This window comes from Rhinopithecus roxellana, chromosome 2, assembly GCF_007565055.1.
Source record: "Rhinopithecus roxellana isolate Shanxi Qingling chromosome 2, ASM756505v1, whole genome shotgun sequence".
NCBI lineage: Eukaryota > Metazoa > Chordata > Mammalia > Primates > Cercopithecidae > Rhinopithecus > Rhinopithecus roxellana.
In genome coordinates this window covers 46141843-46164132 of record NC_044550.1, presented here as the reverse complement: position 1 = coordinate 46164132, position 22290 = coordinate 46141843, and the positions used below count along the sequence as shown (strand labels likewise).

The 22290-nt window shown below is 38.6% G+C and overlaps 1 protein-coding gene across 3 annotated transcripts in view; it reads right to left on the bottom strand.

Moving 5' to 3' along the window:
• Positions 1–4210: 4210 nt before the first annotated feature.
• The window catches only part of STIM2 (stromal interaction molecule 2), a 170061-nt gene continuing 151981 nt past the window's right edge, over positions 4211–22290 (bottom strand). For all 3 annotated transcript variants that reach the window (XM_030917586.1, XM_010368900.2, XM_030917592.1), the window contains 2 exons: positions 10376–10649; positions 4211–5885 (listed from right to left, as the gene is read on the bottom strand). In XM_030917586.1, coding sequence (XP_030773446.1) covers positions 5408–5885; positions 10376–10649 — 752 coding nt within the window. In that variant the 3' untranslated portion in view covers positions 4211–5407. The remainder of the gene's footprint in view (positions 5886–10375; positions 10650–22290) is intronic.

The following is a 22290-nucleotide window of genomic DNA, read 5'->3' as shown; positions in this document are numbered from 1 at the left end:
GAAGCGGGTGGTGAGGCTGGGTTCAGTTTGCTTTTTGAAGTGAATAATGTGAGAAATGGAGAAGCAAAGCCCCAGGGCAGTAGATACAGAAGTGGGGCATTCACTGAGACATTCGGGGAACGAAATGGACAAGATTTGGTGAGTTGACAACAAATGCACCCTTTCCCTCCTCTCCCCTTCCCAAGGTCTCATGCCCAGGCCTATTTACCGGTTCATTTTCTTACCTTTAAGTCAAAGGCAGCCTCTAGTAGAGCAGTTCACTGTTGCCCCCAGGCTCCACTGTACACCCCACACCCCCAACACCCCTTTTCATTTCTTCTCATTGTACTTTTTGCTACAGATAAACATCTTATATGATAACAGAAAGCTTTTTTGTGGAGAATAATGAAGCAACAAAGCCACATTTCTTATTCTGGAAATGTTTTCCAGTACCTTACAGCTGGTGACCTTCAATTTTCCTAAAATCTGATGCCACCACACCCTAGAAGTCAGAGGTCTGTAGAAATATTTCAGCAGTTGACATTTTCACACATGGGAAAATTAGCCTATGTAGGTATTTCAGAGCATAAAGAGGTGGTGCTTAAGGAGTACACAGATGTTCTTAAGAATGAGAACCGCAACACTGGATGGCTGCTAGAAATAAAACCCTATCAAACTGAGTAAACCTGAAGCAAGAGATGAACTATTTTGACCCACATAAGATTTCTGAGTCCCACTTTTATAGGGAACTAGAACCTGGCAGGGCAAAACAGCACCATGTGGGAAGCGGATGCTTGGCTGTTGCTTCAAGGACTGGTGATTGAGAATGGCTGAGCCACTGTGACTTCCTGGGGCAGAGCAGCTCTCACCAGGAGGAGGTGAACTGCACTCCTTCCCTTCAGCTCACTGCTCTCCGTCACTTTTGGAGCTTAATGAAGATACTGCAACATATCCAGTAAAAACTGAATCACCTGGATGCTGGAGACTCTGGCCATCAAAATGCTGCAACTCATGAAAGACTGTGAGGCGTCTGTCTCAACCCCATCACACTAACAGCAAATCAAGATGTGGACTGAGGCTTCTCCATGATCTATCTAGGCCTACTGCCCTAGAGAGGACCCTTTGAGAGTCACTTCAGACTTTGTAGATACCAAGAAAAGCCCAATCACGGGACTGAGGTCAAATCCTGAAACTTGGCCCAAAGCTCACTTGACATCAGCTGATTAAAGATAGCATCCTGAGAAATCTGAAGGACAGTGTCTTTCAACAAAGTCTACCCTGTTTGAGAGCTGGGAATGTGGGCAGGGAACTCTCTTTAATCAGTATTATCTGGGTTTACATGATTGCTCAAATGTGGTGTTTCTGGCAAACACTTTGCTCCAAAATAAGCACTCCCACAGCTAGTAGCAAGTGTTTCCCTGGAGCTCAGTAACTGCAAGCTCATTTGCCAGAACCAGACCACTAGTGAGTAGAAACCCTAAAATTAACTTGCCCTTGGTCCTATACGTTTCTGTCACAGCCAGTCTCTCCATGTCCTCGACAAAGCAACACCCTTAAATTATCCTTGATTTCATACATACTTTCGAACTATACAATCCCTCTCCCCACTGGGCCCCACCTCCCCAATATTCACTTTTCATTTCTATCACCCCACTCATTACAAGGACTTTTGACTGATCTGTCTCCTTTATTAGATGCCAAGTTCCTTTAAAGAAGGCACCTGCCACCTTAGTCTTTATACCTTCAGAGTTTATCATGGTGCTTGGCATGTGGTAGGCTATTAAACATTTGTTGAATGAGTTAAGCAGATCCTATATTGTCTCTTGCCTGTAATTTTTTGGGGAAAACCCACCTTGACCATATCAACAAGGTGAAACTCTCCCATTCAAGACCCCAAATCAGGAGATCAATAAGACTAAAACTTAAATCTAGGTTTTCTTTCATTTACTTCTAAAATCAGTAAGAAAAATACATGTATCATTTCTTGAAATCACTGATTAGTTAGTAAATGAAGAATATAAGAATAGCTACATTTGAAAGACTAGCTAACTGTGCAAAAGATTTAGAAAAACAGTAGGACTCCAAGAACTTAATGGGCACAAGAACAATTCACTAAAATAAAAAATACACAAGGCTAAGAAAATATGAAAAAACTTTCCAATCTTATTGGACATTATTAGCCTATTAAATTAACGAAGTTTTAACCATAATGGTAATTGAGAAAAGGTAGTGTGAAGTCAAAGGGCACTCATATACATTCAAACATTGAATGGAGGGTGGTTATCAACATGGTTATATGAATAAGAAACCTTAAAACCAGCTACGTCCAAGGCATGTGAGACTACATGTGTATATATACATACCTATGTACATATATATTAAAATTTAAACTAAAAATCTTATATTTTTCTGTAAACTTCTAAAACTATATGCCCTAGGAAACCAACGTGTTGATTAGACTTTATGCAGTATGACTTAGAAATTAAGAACATGGCTCTATCACTAGCTATATGACCATCAGCAAGTTGACTTTTTGGGCTTAGTTTCATCAGTAAAATGGTAATAATAATAAAATAACCTACTTGACAGAGTTGGTGTAAAGATTAAATGATAATATAGAAGTGTAGAACAGTGCCTGGCATATAGAGTGCTCAATAAATGTGAAATGCTCTTACTCCACATATCGGAAATTTAGAAACAGCCAAATGTTTAATGTCAAAATACTTCAAAAGATCATGGTAAATCCAAACAATAGCATATTAGTATACAGTCATTAAAATGTTGCTCATGAAGAGTTTTTTAATGATGTTGGGATAATGCTTATATTAAGTGAAAAAGCATGATATAAAATTGAATATATAGTATGACTTCAATTATGTAAAATATACATCAATATGTAGAAAAAGATCTAGCAGAAAGCATACTAAAATATTAAAAGTGATTATTTGGGGTAGTAGTATTTGACCTGCTTGCTATTTTCTTCTTTATACTTTTCTATCACTGATCTTTTTTTTTTTTTTTTTTTTTTTAACAGTAAGGAAAATATTACTTTTAAAATCAGGAAAACACCGTAATTTTAAAATGTTAAAGTAACAAATGGATAATTTAAAAAACTTATAGAAATGCCCAACTTTTCACATATAAATGATGTAACACAGAAATGACTGTAGCTTTCCAAAACTCAATTATTTCCTGTTGAATTTACAAATGTGTATACTCCATTAATGCAAAATAATTATCACAAGCAACATAAAGCAGTAAATATCCCTTGGTTGAATTTGTTTATAAATGAATGTCTGAAATTGAGCATAAACAATGCACGCACTCCCTGACTGAAAATGGCTCACAGTCCCTTTGGCCAGCCTCCTCTACTCTAAGCAGCAGTGCTGGCCCCCAGCTGGTTCTGCTCCAGAGCTCCCTTCTAACCCATGAGCAGCAGTGGGCCTTGCTGGCAGCTCCTCCCATCTTCACTCCATGCTCTGGCAACTTTTCCCTTTTCTATTCATCCAATTGCAAGGTTCTCATTCCTTTTGCAATTTTCAAAGGGAAGAACGCCTCCTGTCTGGTTATAAGAAAAAGAAGGTTAAGGTTTTCCCTTCACTCTGAATATAACACTCCAGAACCCTTTTCAGTTCTTTATGCACTTTTCCCCTCCTCAACAGCTTTCAACCCTGTGTTCCTCAACCCTACCTCTCAGGTTATCTTACCTTATCGTTAGTGCAAAACACTATGTTCATTTCAATCCGTTTTTGCCCTTACAGAACGCAATCTATTAAGTATTTAAATATCAGCCAATACAAATACCAGTCAAGTTTTTAACAATAGTAATAAAGAGAATAAACAATCACAATTTACAGGAGACATCAGGAAATTGTTCATATTCTTACTAAAGCATTTCTTTGAAGCAAATCTCAAAAGAAACTTCTTGTTTATCAATTAGGATTTTCACCTAAATAGCACTGGGTTAGACGTATATTTTAGCCATAATGCTGAAAAAGTATTCTATCTAAAATGTGTCAGTTGTTCATCCAAACATCCATCTGCATTGCAGTAATCAAATCATTTATGATTGCATATTTTTAAAGTGGTATAAGCAGAAACTCCCTAGATGTTAACATACTTTGTTGCTATATGGAACTTAACTCTCTACTGTCTTTTTAACAATAAAAGCTACCCTTACACAACCCACCAATATAATGAACACCATACTTTATAAATTAATACAACACAATCTAAATGCACCATAAATTTATATTTGTTAATCTTGATATTAGAACATTTATACATTTCAAACTACATAAAAATATGACAAACAATATAAAATAGAAATTTGTTGACAACTTACGTCCAAAACATCACTATTTCTTATATTGCAATTAAGCAACAAGACAGCTTACACAGCTCTCCAGAAAACATAGTGTTTTTTGCGGAGTGTTATCAACAAAAATCAGGACAATCCCACACAATAATGTCTCCAATTTATTATCTTTTCCACAGTACACATTTTTCACAAACCATAAATCCTTTGCGGTTATTCAAAGTGTGTAAACAATTGCCTGAATCCCCATATCCCCCCACCTCAGCTTAAGGTTATGAATGTTTTAAGTCCTTCAATCAAGTTTCAACTCTTCTACTTGCATAAGGAATCAAGAGCCTTCTCTCTTTAAATTATGTATATTTTATCATACAGCCTGCAATGCAGTAAATCACAGTGAAAGCCCTGGGGAAAACAAAACAACATGATCTTTACAGCGGGACTTGAAACTTCACAATAGTAAAAGCAGTTAAAGAAGCTTCCCATAGTAAAAGCGTGGGTTTTCATTTCCAGAAATCAATTAGAAACCCTAGGTTCTACTTAAAAACTCATTTTGATCTAAAAGTGAAAACAGTCCCCTATCCATAGTCATTTTATAAACTCTATACAGTTTCACTTGCAGAGATTTTTTTTTTCCAGTCTGGAAAACAGTAGTGCAATTAGTTTTACTTCTTATAAGTTATTTAGTCCAGGATGTAAATAGCTCTGTGGAAAGATAAGAAGATGCTCTGGTAAACAAGAAATTTTTGCAAGCCCATGCTGGCTTACGAGTCCATTAAAGCTTGTAAGTCCATAGTGGCTTTCAACGAAATGTTGTATATACATCACTAATAACAAAGCAGAAATAAATAGGCAGAAATGACTGTAAACTGTCTCATTTCAATGATTTTTCAGTAATAACTGGCTTGATGAATTGATTATATATAGTCACTTAAATAAGCAGACAGTAGACAGTTGCCCTCCTGGACGTTCCACTATGGCATCTGGCCTGGAAAGCCCCGATGGAGTTACATTCCTAAAATTAAAAGAAACCTAAAAAAAAGTGGGGAGTGGAGGGCGGGGAATAATAGTTTACAGATACCATTTGAATGGCATTCCATCAAGTCAGCCAGTTCACTTAGATTTCTTCTTAAAAAGGCTTTTGATTTTTGATGACTTTTTGCTTTTCTCTCCATTATGACAAAGGTCATGTGGGATGCTGCTTATTCTGGCAACACTTGGGGCTTCCTGAACTGGTTTACTGTCATTGCCAGCTGAGGAACACGATGTGTGGCGAGGTTTAGGCACCGGGATGCCACTGGAAAGCTGGTTCATGCTACAGGATTTCTCCAAAATTCCATTGTACACTTTGCTTGCAGGACTGAAGATCATACTCTTAGTTTCTGTCAGACCTACACAGTCGGGAGAACCCCAAGACACATCCACAGTTACAGGCGAATCCCCTCGGGAGGAGTCCTCTAGGGACACCTCATCTCTTGATATCTTTCGAGGAGATAATGTTTGGTATATCTCGAGGCTTAAAGGAGGAGACTGTTTCCTTCCAATGGAAGAATTTAAGGAGTCACATTCTGAAGCTGTGTCTGGCACTTCCCTGAATGAAACACAAACAAAGGTACAAATTTTAAATCAGTATGTTCTTAAGAGTACTAGCAGACATTCTAATTAAAACAACTTTCATTGTTTATTGCAATTTAAGAGGGAAATGATATGATTCTATATACATTTTAGCAAAATGAGAACATTACTTCTTTAAATAATATGGCTTCTCAAAACTCAATATTGGATTTTTAACATAAACCATAATAATGAAATCTTACGAACTATGGACAATATAAGTTACACCTTCTTTTTGTCAAATAAATTAATATGTTAAATTTTACAGGTGATTCAGCTATCATCTCAGCTACTTTTATGTTTTATTTCAATACTATGTTTCTTTCTAAATCAGAGTTGACACTATTTTAAAAGATGAATTTTAGTCACTGCCTCTCCTTTTGTCATTAACTTGATGAGCTATAGCTTTGTTAGGAAGGAATATACATGAAAGGAATTACACTAAAATATAAGTTCTACCAAATTTAAAAGGGGGGCAGGGAATCGAGGTGCATCAGAGTATGGCAGTGGAGGAGGGGGCAAACATATGATGCTATTTAAAAAAAAAAAAACAAAACAGACATTCAGTGAATTCTCACAGCATTCTTACTCTTGAATGTTTTCCTCCTTTTCTCCACAGTGGAAATATAAATTTTGTAACCCCACAACCAACATACAGTAAATGCCATCACCCATTCCTTCAAATCTCTCTCAAATCCACCATTCCTTATTACGCCCCCTGCTCCCATTCTTCCTCTGAAACAGCCAGGAACTCACCTAAATGATTGCAACGGCTTCCTAACTGGTCTCCCTGCTTTCATTCTCGCTCTTCCCTCCCAGTTACTTCTCCACACAGCCATTAAAGTGATTTTTTAAAACTCAAGCAAAATATACCATTCACTTACTTGAAACTTCCCAGTGCTTTCTCTCATACTCAGAGTAAGGTCCAAAGCCCTAGTCAAAGCGTACCAGGCTTGTACATGTGGTCCCTGGCTATCTCCAACTGTACACTCCCTCGTGTTCCTGTAACATGCCAACCTCAAGACTCCTCAGGGCCCTGCACTTGCTGTTCCCTCTGCTTGGTGTTATTTACTCTCCATCTCCACGTGGCTTACTTCTCCAGGGTATGCAGGTTACTCCTGCCTCCCCTAACCACCTTATCTGAAACAGCATTCTCTTTTGTTTTACCTGTCTTTGTTTGCAACCCCAAAACTTACCAAAACCCAAAATGATACTTTATATTAACTTGTTTATAGGCAGTATCCCCCAAAAAAGGAAATAAATAAGGACAAGGAGCCTTATTAACTTCTCTGCACTAGAAGAATGGCAAGCTCACGGTGGGTACTTCATAAATATGTGTTGGACAAATGAATGGAAGGGTGGGTGTGTGAGATATTAAAGAACAGGGATCACATCTTACTCACTTTTTTTTTCTTTTTTGAGAGCTTCACTACTTAGTCTCATTCGCTTTTGCATGCACTGAGCCTAAGGTGAATACTGTTCACTCCATGAAAGGAAATGATTAAGAAATGAAAGGGAGAGTCAAGGTAAAAAGTGTCAAAAGAAATATGGTGTGAGAAGGGAACAGAGCTGAAGACAGAACAGGAAGGCAAGAGTACACATGATTATAACCCAGCAGCTGGAACTAGGCCAGGGCCTTGTCTCACTTGTCTTGGCAGCTCATGCTATTGGCAAATGCACCTCTCATAGCAAGGACTAAATTCGTATTTAGGAAATGAATAAACTGAATGATCTCTTACCTTAGATGGCCTATGAGTACTATCATTTTCATGTTATTGATGTACACATTTACTGGACGTCTGGCACTCACTTTTGATGAATATTTTATGTTAATACCACATTTTAGATACAGACTAAGATTGCTTAATTTAGTCATTTCTATGTACTTTACTCACACATGTCTATGAAGATTGTCTTTACTACACTATAAGGTCTCAAAAGGTACAAAATCCCCTAAAGACGTAACTAATGGTTTCATATAATACACCTGCGTGTGCTGCATAATTCTCAAATGCTTTTACATTCGATAATGGGTAGCGCTAACAGAAAGTAAGCAGCAGTTCAGATATGAGGAAATGATCAGACTCAGAAATCAATCATTGGTAGAGGCATTTCTGCAAAGCTTTTTTTTGGAATGGCTGTCAATTAATTGAGCAGAATATATCATGTTCCCTGGAGCTGTTCAGCTTCCAAAGAGCAGAAGCTGATTTAGTATAATTTTACGAATTTATTTTCTTTTCTGCTATGTGGCTTGGCTGCTTTGTGTGTGAAATTCTAAGCTAGGCTAAAAATATTTTAAAAACTAGCCTCTAAACTCTGAACAATGTGTGAAAAGAATACTAATTTAAGTCAGGAGACTTGGGTTCCTAAGCTGGTCCTACCATTAATCAGTTGTAAAAGCCTCAGCAAATCACTTGATTTCTTGAGGTCTCAATTTTCCTATCTGTTAAAGTAGGAAAATTCGATTAATCACTAATGTTACCTTCTAGTTCTAACATTTGAATTCCGTAATGACAAGAATCCAAAGTGTTGCTGCTTCTGCATAACTAATCTGACTTGGATAATAAGATATAATACAACTTCAAATTTTATTTTCTTGCAGAGTACATATTCTTTGGAATGTTGAACTTAACTCTGTGTACCACTTATGCAATTTTTTCTGTTTCTTTTTTTCCGCAGAGTGACATGGAGTTGAATTCCCACTATACTTGTATAAGAAAACTTAAAGTGAGGTTTAAATGAGCATACATGTGCATAAGGCATAGAACATTAAAAAATCAGTAAATATTTAACATTATTATTCTGTAAGAATTCTGGTGGTTCAACAGAGGAGAGACTGAAAATGAAAAGGAAGAAAAGTTTTCCAAATTCAAATTCTTCTCTTATTTATGAGAGCTAGCTATGAAATTTTGACATTGCTGTTGAAATGAGAACTGAATGCTTCATCAATGCAGAAAGTTTGATTAGACAGTGCAGCTCTCGAGTTTTCCTTCTGATTTCCAGAAACCACACAAGACCAGTTCTGTCAGTAAAGTCATCTTGCTGGTGACTACGTTCATACTGCAAAGACAGATGAAAAGCTAGCCATAAAGTGTTAACCAAGCAAAGCTGCATCAGATTCTCCAACTGCAACGAGGGTACAAAACTTGCATTATCTCCTTAGGAATATGCTGCACTGATCACTTGCAAATCATAACATTTCTTTTACTACTAGATAGTTATGAATGAAAAATTATTATTTGATGATAATGTTGCCTAGAGTCACACGATAAAGAGTGTGGACCACTCCCTTTCACTTCTCAAAGAAGAGGGTAAAGCCTTTGGGGCCACATAGCTACTAAGTGTCAATACCTGAAACTAACACTCAATACCATACTGCTTTTAAAGAGGAATGCAGTTCAAGAACAGAGTTCCTCAAATTAACAGTTTCATGGAGCACTGATGTCATTAAGTTGGACTGAAATACACTGCTGCTATGCCCATTTTGTTATTAATTTACTTTTCTCCTTTAAGTTCCTGACATTTTCTTAAACCTTTGGCATATGATACTGCTTATGTGTTAGCAAGCACCAGCACATAACAGAATAAATCATTAAGTGACAATAAATATTTTTAAGTCAATCATATTTGATATTTGTGTTCAAGTATATTCAAGATCATGCTTTTCTATTTTACATATAAAATTGTTCGTGACAAGTTTATGCTCTGAGATCTGAGTCAACTGTGTCCAGTGACCTCTAAGCAGTTACTTCTCAAAATATCTACCTACATGTCTGTGGTAGGCAGAATTCTAAGGCAGCTCCCAAATTCCCAGCCTCTGGTATACACCCACCTTCTTCCAGTTTTCCAATCAAACATAAAAATAGATGTGGCTGTAAAGGGATTCCAAAGATAAAATTAAGGCCCCAAACTAGTTGATCTTAATATAGGGAGATTATTATGCAGGTGAGCCTTTGAAATTTTAGTCTAGAGATCAGAGAGACAAAAGTTGGAGACTCAAAGCAAAGGAGGAATCTACAGCAGGGAAATTCTCTGTTGCTGGCTTTGAAGATGGAGATCCTGTGGCAAGGAACAGTGGACAGCCGCCAGGAACTGAGAGCACAGGCCATGCGGCTGAGAGAAAGCACAGACACGGGGACCTCCGTCCTGGAGCCACAGGAAATGAAGTTCACCACAATCACATGAGCTTTGAGAACTGCAAGCTCCAGATGAGAATGCAGCCTGGCCAACACTGTGATTTTACCCTTGTAAGGCCCTAAGCAAAATCCCCAGTCACACCAGGCTTGGAATTCTGAGGTACAGAACTAAGAGCTAAAACATGGGTGATGTCTGAGGCTGCAAAGTCTATGGTACCTTGATATGCTGTGACAGAAAACAGAAACAATGCACCACTCCTCCTGCCCCCCTCCTCACACCTTACCCCCAACCCAGCCCCAACATGCCCTGTAGATTATTCACTGCCAATACCATTGCTTTTCAGCAGAGAAGTAAATAGCCTCTTCCTCCTCTTCATTTCGATAAAGCGCAGGGCAACTTGACACTGAGAGGATATCTGGATCAGGGGAAGGCAAGGAGTGTGGCGTGTGCTGGGGGTGGTGAGGGTGCCGGGGGTGTGACGGGTGGGGGGCGTGTGGAGCAAGCTGAGCTCGCTGAGGCTGAGGCGAGGACGGCACGATGCTGCGGCGTGAGCGGCACAGGCTGCTGCTTCTGGCTAATGATCCAGGAGGTTTAGCCATGGTCCCTGAAAAACACCAAGAATGAAAGATGCTCGTGAAGTCCAGGGTCCCCTTTACAGTCACCACAAATACATACACACAAGAGAACTGATGTCACTAATATGTCACTATTTCATCTCCCTTCATTGAAAGTTACTGTACAGTTATTACCATTCTCTACCACCTACACTCGGAAAGTTAAGAAATAGAAACAAACAAACAAAAAAAAAAAAACAGGTCTAAAAAACAAACAGACGTGAACATAAACATGAGGCTTTAAGAGAAAACCTAAATGTACTAACCAAAAAGGCTTAAAAATTTACCTAAGACAACAAATCTTTAAATTTAAAAACCTGTATTGTATCACAAATTTTTATGACTGTTAACACAAAGACAGGACAACAGAATAAAGTAGAGTGGACTTTTACCAATGGATATCTCTTGAAATATCACAAGTTCTTTGAACCTCAATCAGTTTTAAGTCAAGGAAATCACTTAACTACTGTATGCACAGTCTCACAGCTGGTGAGGCAGAGCTCAGACCAAAACTTGTTTCTTGAATACCCACTACTGTGGAACTAAACAGAAATCTTAGATCCAACTGTTTCTGCTACCAGTCTCAGTTGAGACTTATGCAGGTGGGTAAAGAAACTTCCCCTACATCTTCAATGTCCTCACTAAATGGGCATTCCATTTCTTACTCTTAACTGAATGAACATCGTTCACCTAATAACAACCTTCTCAAGCTGAAGCTGTTCACTCCTGCATGGTTCAGATGCTATAGCATCAGGACAAAAGGTGGGTGGCTTTGCTCCCCAGTACTGTCTGCACACCCTTACTCCTGCATCCTTTCATACAAATGCATTCGTGCTGAAGCGAACACTATTAAGGGACATGACTGAATCTTCCACCTCCATTTCACTAGTCACTTCCTGGATGGTCTCTGTCTTACCAGTCCTTACAACCCATCATCAACGTGGGCAACTTCACTTGTAAGACCTAGCCAACACCCTGACCAATCAAGGTTTCACCTCTTCTCCCCTGACCTTCACTTCTGCTCCACCACACACTCTCATGCCTTGCCCCACCATCATTCAGAACTGTGCTATCTTTGAATATAAGTCAGACTGGGCATGGTGGTTCACACCTGCAATCTCAACACTTGGGAAGGCCAAGCAGGGAGAATCACTTGAAGCCAGGAGTTTGAAACCAGCCTGGGCAACATAGCGAGATCCTGTCTCTACCAAAACAAACAAACAAACGACAACAAAAAAAAGTTAAGACATTAGACATTTAGATTCTGACCATGGTCCACCTTTCCAGTTCATACAGTGTGTTCCCTCCACTTATCTATCCTACTGTCAACCCAAGCTCAAGGACCTTACTCTACTGGTTATTCTTTCTCTTGCCTTGTCATTGTCTGCCTTTCCCCCTCCCACAGCATTTAAAAGCAAATTCTGAAAAGACAAACATAAAGAATGAGCAAATGACAATAACAGCAACAAAAAACCCCTCTACCCCAGACTGATTTTCAGCTGACATATCTCTGTTCCTGTTTATGAAGAACTGTCTATGTTACTGTCTCTACTATTTCATCTTCACTCATTCACCAAAGAAACTGTACAGTGTTTACTTACACATTCACAATTTCACTGAAACCATTCTCAACCAGATCATGATCTACTACCTCAAGGTTGCTAAATTCAATCAGTACTTCAATCCTTCCTTGACATCTGATCAGCATCGAACAGGGATTATTACTGTGCCCTTTGCTTGTCTTCTCCAAGCATATTCTCATCTCCTCTTTCACCCATCCCTTGACTGCTGGTCTTCTTCAAAGTTCTATTCTAAGCCTTGTTCTATTCTTGTTCCACTTAATCTTCTGGAGTACGTTCATCTACTCTCATGACTTCAATGATCATTTGTGGTCTACAGAAGCCCAGATCTGTAACTCCAGGTTTAATCTTTCTCCTGAACCCTTATATCCAACCTCCCAATGGACACATGAATGTGCCACACGTGCCCAAACTGAATTCAACATTTTCCTTCCCAAACTCACACCTCCTTCTGTGTTCCTTAGCTCAGTAAATAACATCACCACCTACTCAGTCATCAGAACTGTCAACACAGATATTCTTGACTCTTCTTCCTCCACCAAAATCCACCTCTAGTTAACCACAGGGTTTCTACCTCTCTAATATCTTTCAAATCTGTCTGCTCTCCTACACCCTCACTGCTGATGGATTATACTGGACTACTGTACCCGTATTGTATTATAAAGTCCTGATTTCCCCCTTCCAATTTATTCTCCAAACTGCACCTGCAAGTTCACTCTAAAATGGAAAAAGAAAATGAAGGTGTACTGCTTAAAACTCTTAAAGTGAAACCCCTTACCACGGACCAGACTGCCCTCCTTACCCAGCCTCTGTTTTAGAGCTAGTGTCCCTCTGTTCTGTTACAGGAATATTAGAAGCAGTATATCTCTCTCAGCTCCTCAGAGGTATCACATTCTCTCTCACCTCCACGCCTCCTTTCCCCAACTCTCTCTTGACCTACAATTTCAGGTCTTTGCTTAAGTGGCATTTCCTCCAGGAAAGTTCCCAGGGTCCCTCCAAGTTTGAGGTCAGTGTTTTCCCTTGTGTCCACTCAGCAATACCACAGTATATTTCCCTATCGCATAATTTATCTCAATGCACTGCTCCACTAGACTCTAAGTTCCATAAAAGCAATCACTGTGTATCATGTTCAACTTTGCATCACAACACCAGGCTATCATAGTGCTGGGTAAAAAGTAGATGCTCCATAAGTATCTGCTCAGTAAATCAACGAATGTTACAAACTTTTAAAAGCCACTGAAATAACGTGATGAATTGAAACAAAGAAAAATAAAGTAAAAGTAAAATAAAGTGTAATTAAAAGGCTTTTTCCAAACACAAAAAAATATAATATGGAAATATTTGTAATTTAGCTGGCAAACAGAATTTTCTCTCACTTATTTATAAGGATTCATTATAGAGAACTATAGGGCTCTTGCAAATCTTTAGTCTGATGTTTTCTCTCTGCCAAAGAAGAAAATATGTCTTGTAAAGACTAAAAAAAAAGTGTCTTAAATTCTACAATTCTCGACATATACTGCAGTCATCTGAGCAATCACCCATTACTTGGAATATACAGTAAAACCAGCAAGATTCAGTCATGACTGTAAGTATGGTGGGAGAGGAATCAGGTCTGAGAGGAATCAGGATTCGCTACTTGGAAAAATGAATACTATCCACAGAGAGAGATTCACACACACACACACACACACACACACACACACACACACATACACACACACACATATTGCATAAGGAAGTTTTAAAAAGGAAATAGTTTATGTAAGAAAAATTCTAAGTAATGCAATAAAGAATATAAGAATCAGTAAATTTGTCACATCTGTAAGTTGTTTACAACTTGACAACCTTTTCCAAAAATATCTTATTACATATTTTGCCATCTCTTTTGCCTTAAAAAATCTGTCCGTTAAGAGTTATGTACACTGAAGAGCTGAGGGTTATCCTTCCTCCTTGTTGTTGAAGAAGTCTATGTAGGGCTGAAAACATTTGCAACATCACAAACTTCATGGAAGATTAAAAAGCAGTGCACTTTGGCCTTGTAACAAGTTATCTTTTACATAAAGCAAATATGAATGCCTTATAATACTCTCAGGCCATTAATCATTCCTAACGCAGATAAACATTCATTCATGTCTGTGATTTATCACAGTAGGTAAATGACACATTAAAGGTCACTGTATAGGAATCTATTTCTGGGATAACTTTTCATTCTAATATTGATAATTACCTATAGAAGTAGAGCAGTTTAATATGACCCTGTATTTGTGAACTATATTTTGTGATGTTTCTTAGTTGAAGAGGATAAAATTTTGTTTTCAAGAAGGGATTCCCTACTAACAAGAACCAAAAATAAGCAATGTATATACTTCTGGTTCTAACAACATGGCAGTCAAAGGTAACCTGACAATTATCTCCCAATACCCAACAACACAGTTTAAATACCCTCAAACATTCTTATATAATGGATAAAATATAACAATTGCTTTAAACACATAGCTGAGTTTGTAAGGAGAACAGAAAACTCTCAGAGGCCAAAACGAAAACTAAAAGTAAATGCTAATATGATGCAACTGTTATGGGAGGTTATCAGTCTCATTAATCTACGGGTTTGGGGTTTAATTTGGGGATATAAGATTAGGCTTCGGGCCCATGTTAGGTATTGGAATAGTGAGTCAGTGTTCTGGATAAAAGCCTGGACCTAGAAGGACTACATTCCTCTGTGAAAGGGTAAATTTCTAACTAATGAGCAAGCAAATTTCTTTTATTTCAAGATCTCTAAATATAGGGATTTTAAAGGGCTTCTGTGAAAAACTCAATACTCTGGGCCTATATCTCATATGAGATTGGAGTGCAAGCTCATGCTACCAAAAGGGTCTATGAAACTGTATTCCAAAGAGTTAACATAAAAAACTGGTCCCAACTTGGTGATATCCAAGTTGAAACTACTGCAGGAAGCAAAGAAAGGCATTTGAGGGGCACTTTACCACTTACACAGTTTTCTCCAGGTTGGAATAATGGCAATCTCCTTAAAAATAGCTACGTAAGAAATTATAAAACAGGAGAGAGAAAGCAATCCGCTATGCAAACACAGGAAACTGCTGTAACAATTGACCAAGAATATCAAATATGAGGATGATCAAATGAAAACTAAAAAATAGGGATTCTTTTTACATCATGAAACTATATAACAATAAATAGAAAATATGAGAAAAGAAAGCATTAAAACATAGATTTGATGAAGAATCAAACAGAACTAATAGAAATGAAAAACAGTAATTAGAGTTAAACATTCAGAGGATGAGCTAAAACGAAATTAGAACTGAAGAAATAATTAGTAAGCTGGAAGGCAGATCTGAGGAGATGTCTCTAAATGCAGCGTAGATAGATAAAAAGACTACAAAAAGAAAAGTTAAGAAATGTGGACGATAAGATGCAATAAGTAACTAACAAACTAATACTAGTCATAATATTTCTACATAACTAATATTCCAGAAGGCATGAATAGAAGAAAGAAAAAATAATATTCAAAGAGATAATGGCTAATGGTTTTTTTTCCAGAACTGATAAAAGACACATCCTTCAGATTCAAGAAACACACCAAATATTAGCAAAAAAAAACTGTTTAAATCCACACCCAATCATATTACAGGGAAACCACATGACAACAAAGACCATGAGAACATTTTTCAAACAATCGGAGAAATGGCAGCTTATCTACTAAAAAGAACCTGAACCAAGCTGACTGACTACAAACTTCTCAACAGCAACAATGACAACCTCAAAATAGCTGAGAAATAATTATTGAAAACTAATTGTTAATCTGGAATTTTATATCCAGATACATTATTACTCTCAAGTGAGACTGAAAATAAAGACATTTTCAGGCAAAGACTAAGAGAATTTATCATTCCCAATTGCTCACTGAAGTAGCTTTTACTGAAGAACATATTTTTAAGAAAGAAAAAAAAGAAATGAATAACAAGCAAAATGCAATGATAAACAGAGAAATAAACACATATGTAAATTATGACTGAAAGAAACAACAAAAACAGTGACTGTTTTGAGAGACTTTCAAAACAAAACAAAATACCAGACAACGCTAACACATGATTTAAGATGGGAGGGCAGTGGCTAAAATTAAAGCCTCTGAAGATCCTGAATTGTTCAAGAGAATGAGAAAAGGTAAGAAGAGGTGTGTAAAACAGAAACCACAAAACAAGATTCCAGAGATAAATTCAAACAGATCAGCAAGGGAAGTAAATATATTTGCATTAAATTTGCCTTAGCCAGCAACATATTCTAAAATAGGATACAAAATAAAACCAGTTACTGCTATTTCTTGTAGAGATGTATCTAGTGTCTAATAATGGAAAAATTTAGAAGAAAGTGAAAAAGATACGCTAGGCAAATATTAATCAAAAGAAAGCTATTATAGGTATTTCAGTATCAGGTAGTATAAACTTAAAGGCAAAAAGTATTAGCCATAAAGCAGTGTCCACGTAACTATAAAAGGAACAGTTAATCTGTAAAGAAGATATTATACCTGAACTTGTATTCACCAAATAACTTAGTACAAACTATATAAAACAGAAATGGGTAGAACTGTAAGGAGAAACTGACCACCATGGGTGGGAGCAAGCGATAGAATAACAGACAAAAATGTATAAGTATATAGAAGATTTTATCATAACAGACTGCATAGTACCCTGTAACTAACAATTAAGGAAAATGTAATTTCCAAATATAGACAGAACCATTAAAATATATGACCAATAAATACTAAGTCACAAAGCAAGTATCAGGAAATACAAAAAAAGTCATACTGACCTATTCTCTAACCACACACAAAGTAGAAATCAATAGACAAAGATGTTTTTAAAGAACAGACAACAAAAAACAAAGCATACATGCATATCTGGAAATTAACACATATGCTTTTAGGTAATTCATATTTCAGTGACAAATTAGTAATTAAAAACCTTGTAATATTTGATGATCATAATCAAATTAACATGTCAAAACTTGTGGAGGTGGCTAAGGTGGTTCTTAAAGAGAAAATTCATAGCCTTAAGATAATATGAGATATTTAGAGGGGCAGAGCAAGATGGCCGAATAGGAACAGCTCCAGTCTCCAACTCCCAGCACGAGCGACACAGAAGACCGGTGATTTCTGCATTTTTAACTGAGGTACTGGGGTCATCTCACTAGCGAGTGCCGGACAATCGGTGCTGGTCAGCTGCTGCAGCCTGACCAGCGAGAGCTGAAGCAGGGCGAGGCATCGCCTCACCTGGGAAGTGCAAGGGGGAAGGGAATCCCTTTTCCTAGCCAGGGGAACTGAGACACACAACACCTGGAAAATCGGGTAACTCCCACCCCAATACCGCGCTTTAAGCAAAGGGGCACACCAGAAGAATATATCCCTCACCTGGCCGGGAGGGTCCCATGCCCACGGAGCCTCCCTCATTGTTAACACAGCAGTCTGCGGCGATCTAACCGCAGGGCAGCAGCGAGGCTGGGGGAGGGGCGCCCGCCATTGCTGAGGCTTAAGTAGGTAAACAAAGCCGCTGGGATGCTCGAACTGGGTGGAGCTCACAGCAGCTCAAGGAAACCTGCCTGTCTCTATAGACTCCACCTCTGGGGGCAGGGCTCAGCTAAAAATACAACAGGGGAAGCAGCAGAGGCCTGAGCAGACGCGAACGACTCTGTCTGACAGCTTTGAAGAGAGCAGTGGATCTCCCAACACGGAGGTTGAGATCTGAGAACGGACAGACTGCCTGCTCACGTGGGTCCCTCACCCCTGAGTAGCCTAACTGGGAGACATCCCCCACTAGGGGCAGTCTGACACCCCACATCTCACAGGGTGGAGTACACCCCTGAGAGGAAGCTTCCAAAGTAAGAATCAGACAGGTACACTCGCTGTTCAGCAATATTCTATCTTCTGCAACCTCTGCTGCTGATACCCAGGCAAACGGGGTCTGGAGTGGACCTCAAGCAATCTCCAACAGACCTATAGCTGAGGGTCCTGACTGTCAGAAGGAAAACTATCAAACAGGAAGGACACCTATACCAAAACCCCATCAGTACGTCACCATCATCAAAGACCAGAGACAGATAAAACCACAAAGATGGGGAAAAAGCAGGACAGAAAAGCTGGAAATTCAAAAAATAAGAGCGCATCTCCCCCTGCAAAGGAGCGCAGCCCATCGCCAGCAACGGATCGAAGCTGGTCAGAGAATGACTTTGACGAGGTGAGAGAAGAAGGCTTCAGTCCATCGAACTTCTCAGAGCTAAAGGAGGAATTACGTACCCAGCGCAAAGAAACTAAAAATCTTGAAAAAAGAGTGGAAGAATTGACAGCTAGACTAATTAATGCAGAGAAGGTCATAAACGAAATGACAGAGATGAAAACCATGACACGAGAAATACGTGACAAATGCACAAGCTTCAGTAACTGACTCAATCAACTGGAAGAAAGAGTTTCAGCGATTGAGGATCAAATGAATGAAATGAAGCGAGAAGAGAAACCAAAAGAAAAAAGAAGAAAAAGAAATGAACAAAGCCTGCAAGAAGTATGGGATTATGTAAAAAGACCAAATCTACGTCTGATTGGGGTGCCTGAAAGTGAGGGGGAAAATGGAACCAAATTGGAAAACACTCTTCAGGATATCATCCAGGAGAACTTCCCCAACCTAGTAGGGCAGGCCAACATTCAAATTCAGGAAATACAGAGAACGCCACAAAGATACTCCTCCAGAAGAGCAACTCCAAGACACATAATTGCCAGATTCACCAAAGTTGAAATGAAGGAAAAAATCTTAAGGGCAGCCAGAGACAAAGGTCCGGTTACCCACAAAGGGAAGCCCATCAGACTAACAGCAGATCTCTCAGCAGAAACTCTACAAGCCAGAAGAGAGTGGGGGCCAATATTCAACGTTCTTAAAGAAAAGTATTTTGAACCCAGAATTTCATCTCCAGCCAAACTAAGTTTCATCAGTGAAGGAGAAATAAAATCCTTTACAGATAAGCAAATGCTTAGAGATTTTGTCACCACCAGGCCTGCCTTACAAGAGACCCTGAAGGAAGCCCTAAACATGGAAAGGAACAACCGGTACCAGCCATTGCAAAAACATGCCAAAATGTAAAGACCATCGAGGCTAGGAAGAAACTGCATCAACTAACGAGCAAAATAACCAATTAATATCATAATGGCAGGATCAAGTTCACACATAACAATATTAACCTTAAATGTAAATGGACTACATGCTCCAATTAAAAGACACAGACTGGCAAAGTGGATAAAGAGTCAAGACCCATCAGTCTGCTGTATTCAGGAGACCCATCTCACATGCAGAGACATACATAGGCTCAAAATAAAGGGATGGAGGAAGATCTACCAAGCAAATGGAGAACAAAAAAAAGCAGGGGTTGCAATCCTAGTCTCTGATAAAACAGACTTTAAACCATCAAAGATCAAAAGAGACAAAGAAGGCCATTACATAATGGTAAAGGGATCAATTCAACAGGAAGAGCTAACTCTCCTAAATATATATGCACCCAATACAGGAGCACCCAAATTCATAAAGCAAGTCCTTAGAGACTTACAAAGAGACTTAGACTCCCATACAATAATAATGGGAGACTTCAATACTCCACTGTCAACATTAGACAGATCAACGAGACAGAAAGTTAACAAGGATATCCAGGAATTGAACTCATCTCTGCACCAAGCAGACCTAATAGACATCTATAGAACTCTCCACCCCAAATCAACAGAATATACATTCTTCTCAGCACCACATCACACTTATTCCAAAATTGACCACATAATTGGAAGTAAAGCACTCCTCAGCAAATGTACAAGAACAGAAATTACAACAAACTGTCTCTCAGACCACAGTGCAATCAAACTAGAACTCAGGACAAAGAAACTCAATCAAAACCGCTCAACTACATGGAAACTGAATAACCTGCTCCTGAATGACTACTGGGTACATAATGAAATGAAGGCAGAAATAAAGATGTTCTTTGAAACCAATGAGAACAAAGATACAACATACCAGAATCTCTGGGACACATTTAAAGCAGTGTGTAGAGGGAAATTTATAGCACTAAATGCCCACAAGAGAAAGCTGGAAAGATCTAAAATTGACACTCTAACATCACAATTAAAAGAACTAGAGAGGCAAGAGCAAACACATTCAAAAGCTAGCAGAATGCAAGAAATAACTAAGATCAGAGCAGAGTTGAAGGAGATAGAGACACAAAAAACCCTCCAAAAAATCAATGAATCCAGGAGTTGGTTTTTTGAAAAGATCAACAAAATTAGACCGCTAGCAAGACTAATAAAGAAGAAAAGAGAGAGGAATCAAATAGATGCAATAAAAAATGATAAAGGGGATATCACCACCAACCCCAGAGAAATACAAACTACCATCAGAGAATACTATAAACACCTCTACGCAAATCAACTAGAAAATCTAGAAGAAATGGATAATTTCCTGGACACTTACACTCTCCCAAGACTAAACCAGGAAGAAGTTGAATCCCTGAATAGACCAATAGCAGGCTCTGAAATTGAGGCAACAATTAATAGCCTACCCACCAAAAAAAGTCCAGGACCAGATGGATTCACAGCTGAATTCTACCAGAGGTACAAGGAGGAGCTGGTACCATTCCTTCTGAAACTATTCCAATCAATAGAAAAAGAGGGAATCCTCCCTAACTCATTTTATGAGGCCAACATCATCCTGATACCAAAGCCTGGCAGAGACACAACAAAAAAAGAGAATTTTAGACCAATATCCCTGATGAACATCGATGCAAAAATCCTCAATAAAATACTGGCAAACCGGATTCAGCAGCACATCAAAAAGCTTATCCACCATGATCAAGTGGGCTTCATCCCTGGGATGCAAGGCTGGTTCAACATTCGCAAATCAATAAACATAATCCAGCATATAAACAGAACCAAAGTCAAGAACCACATGATTATCTCAATAGATGCAGAAAAGGCTTTTGACAAAATTCAACAGCCCTTCATGCTAAAAACGCTCAATAAATTCGGTATTGATGGAACGTACCTCAAAATAATAAGAGCTATTTATGACAAACTCACAGCTAATATCATACTGAAAGGGCAAAAACTGGAAAAATTCCCTTTGAAAACTGGTACAAGACAGGGATGCCCTCTCTCACCACTCCTATTCAACATAGTGTTGGAAGTTCTGGCTAGGGCAATCAGGCAAGAGAAAGACATCAAGGGTATTCAGTTAGGAAAAGAAGAAGTCAAATTGTCCCTGTTTGCAGATGACATGATTGTATATTTAGAAAACCCCATTGTCTCAGCCCAAAATCTCCTTAAGCTGATAAGCAACTTCATGAAAGTCTCAGGATACAAAATTAATGTGCAAAAATCACAAGCATTCTTATACACCAGTAACAGACAAGCAGAGAGCCAAATCAGGAATGAACTTCCATTCACAATTGCTTCAAAGAGAATCAAATACCTAGGAATCCAACTTACAAGGGATGTCAAGGACCTCTTCAAGGAGAACTACAAACCACTGCTCAGTGAAATCAAAGAGGACACAAACAAATGGAAGAACATACCATGCTCATGGATAGGAAGAATCAATATCGTGAAAAGGTTATTTATACATTCAATGCCATCCCCATCAAGCTACCAATGAGTTTCTTCACAGAATTGGAAAAAACGGCTTCAAAGTTCATATGGAACCAAAAAGAGCCTGCATTGCCAAGACAATCCTAAGTCAAAAGGACAAAGCTGGAGGCGTCACGCTACCTGACTTCAAACTATACTACAAGGCTACAGTAACCAAAACAGCATGGTACTGGTACCAAAACAGAGATATAGACCAATGGAACAGAACAGAGTCCTCAGAAATAATACCACACATCTGCAGCCATCTGATCTTTGACAAACCTGAGAGAAACAAGAAATGGGGAAAGGATTCCCTATTTAATAAATGGTGCTGGGAAAATTGGCTAGCCATAAGTAGAAAGCTGAAACTGGATCCTTTCCTTACTCCTT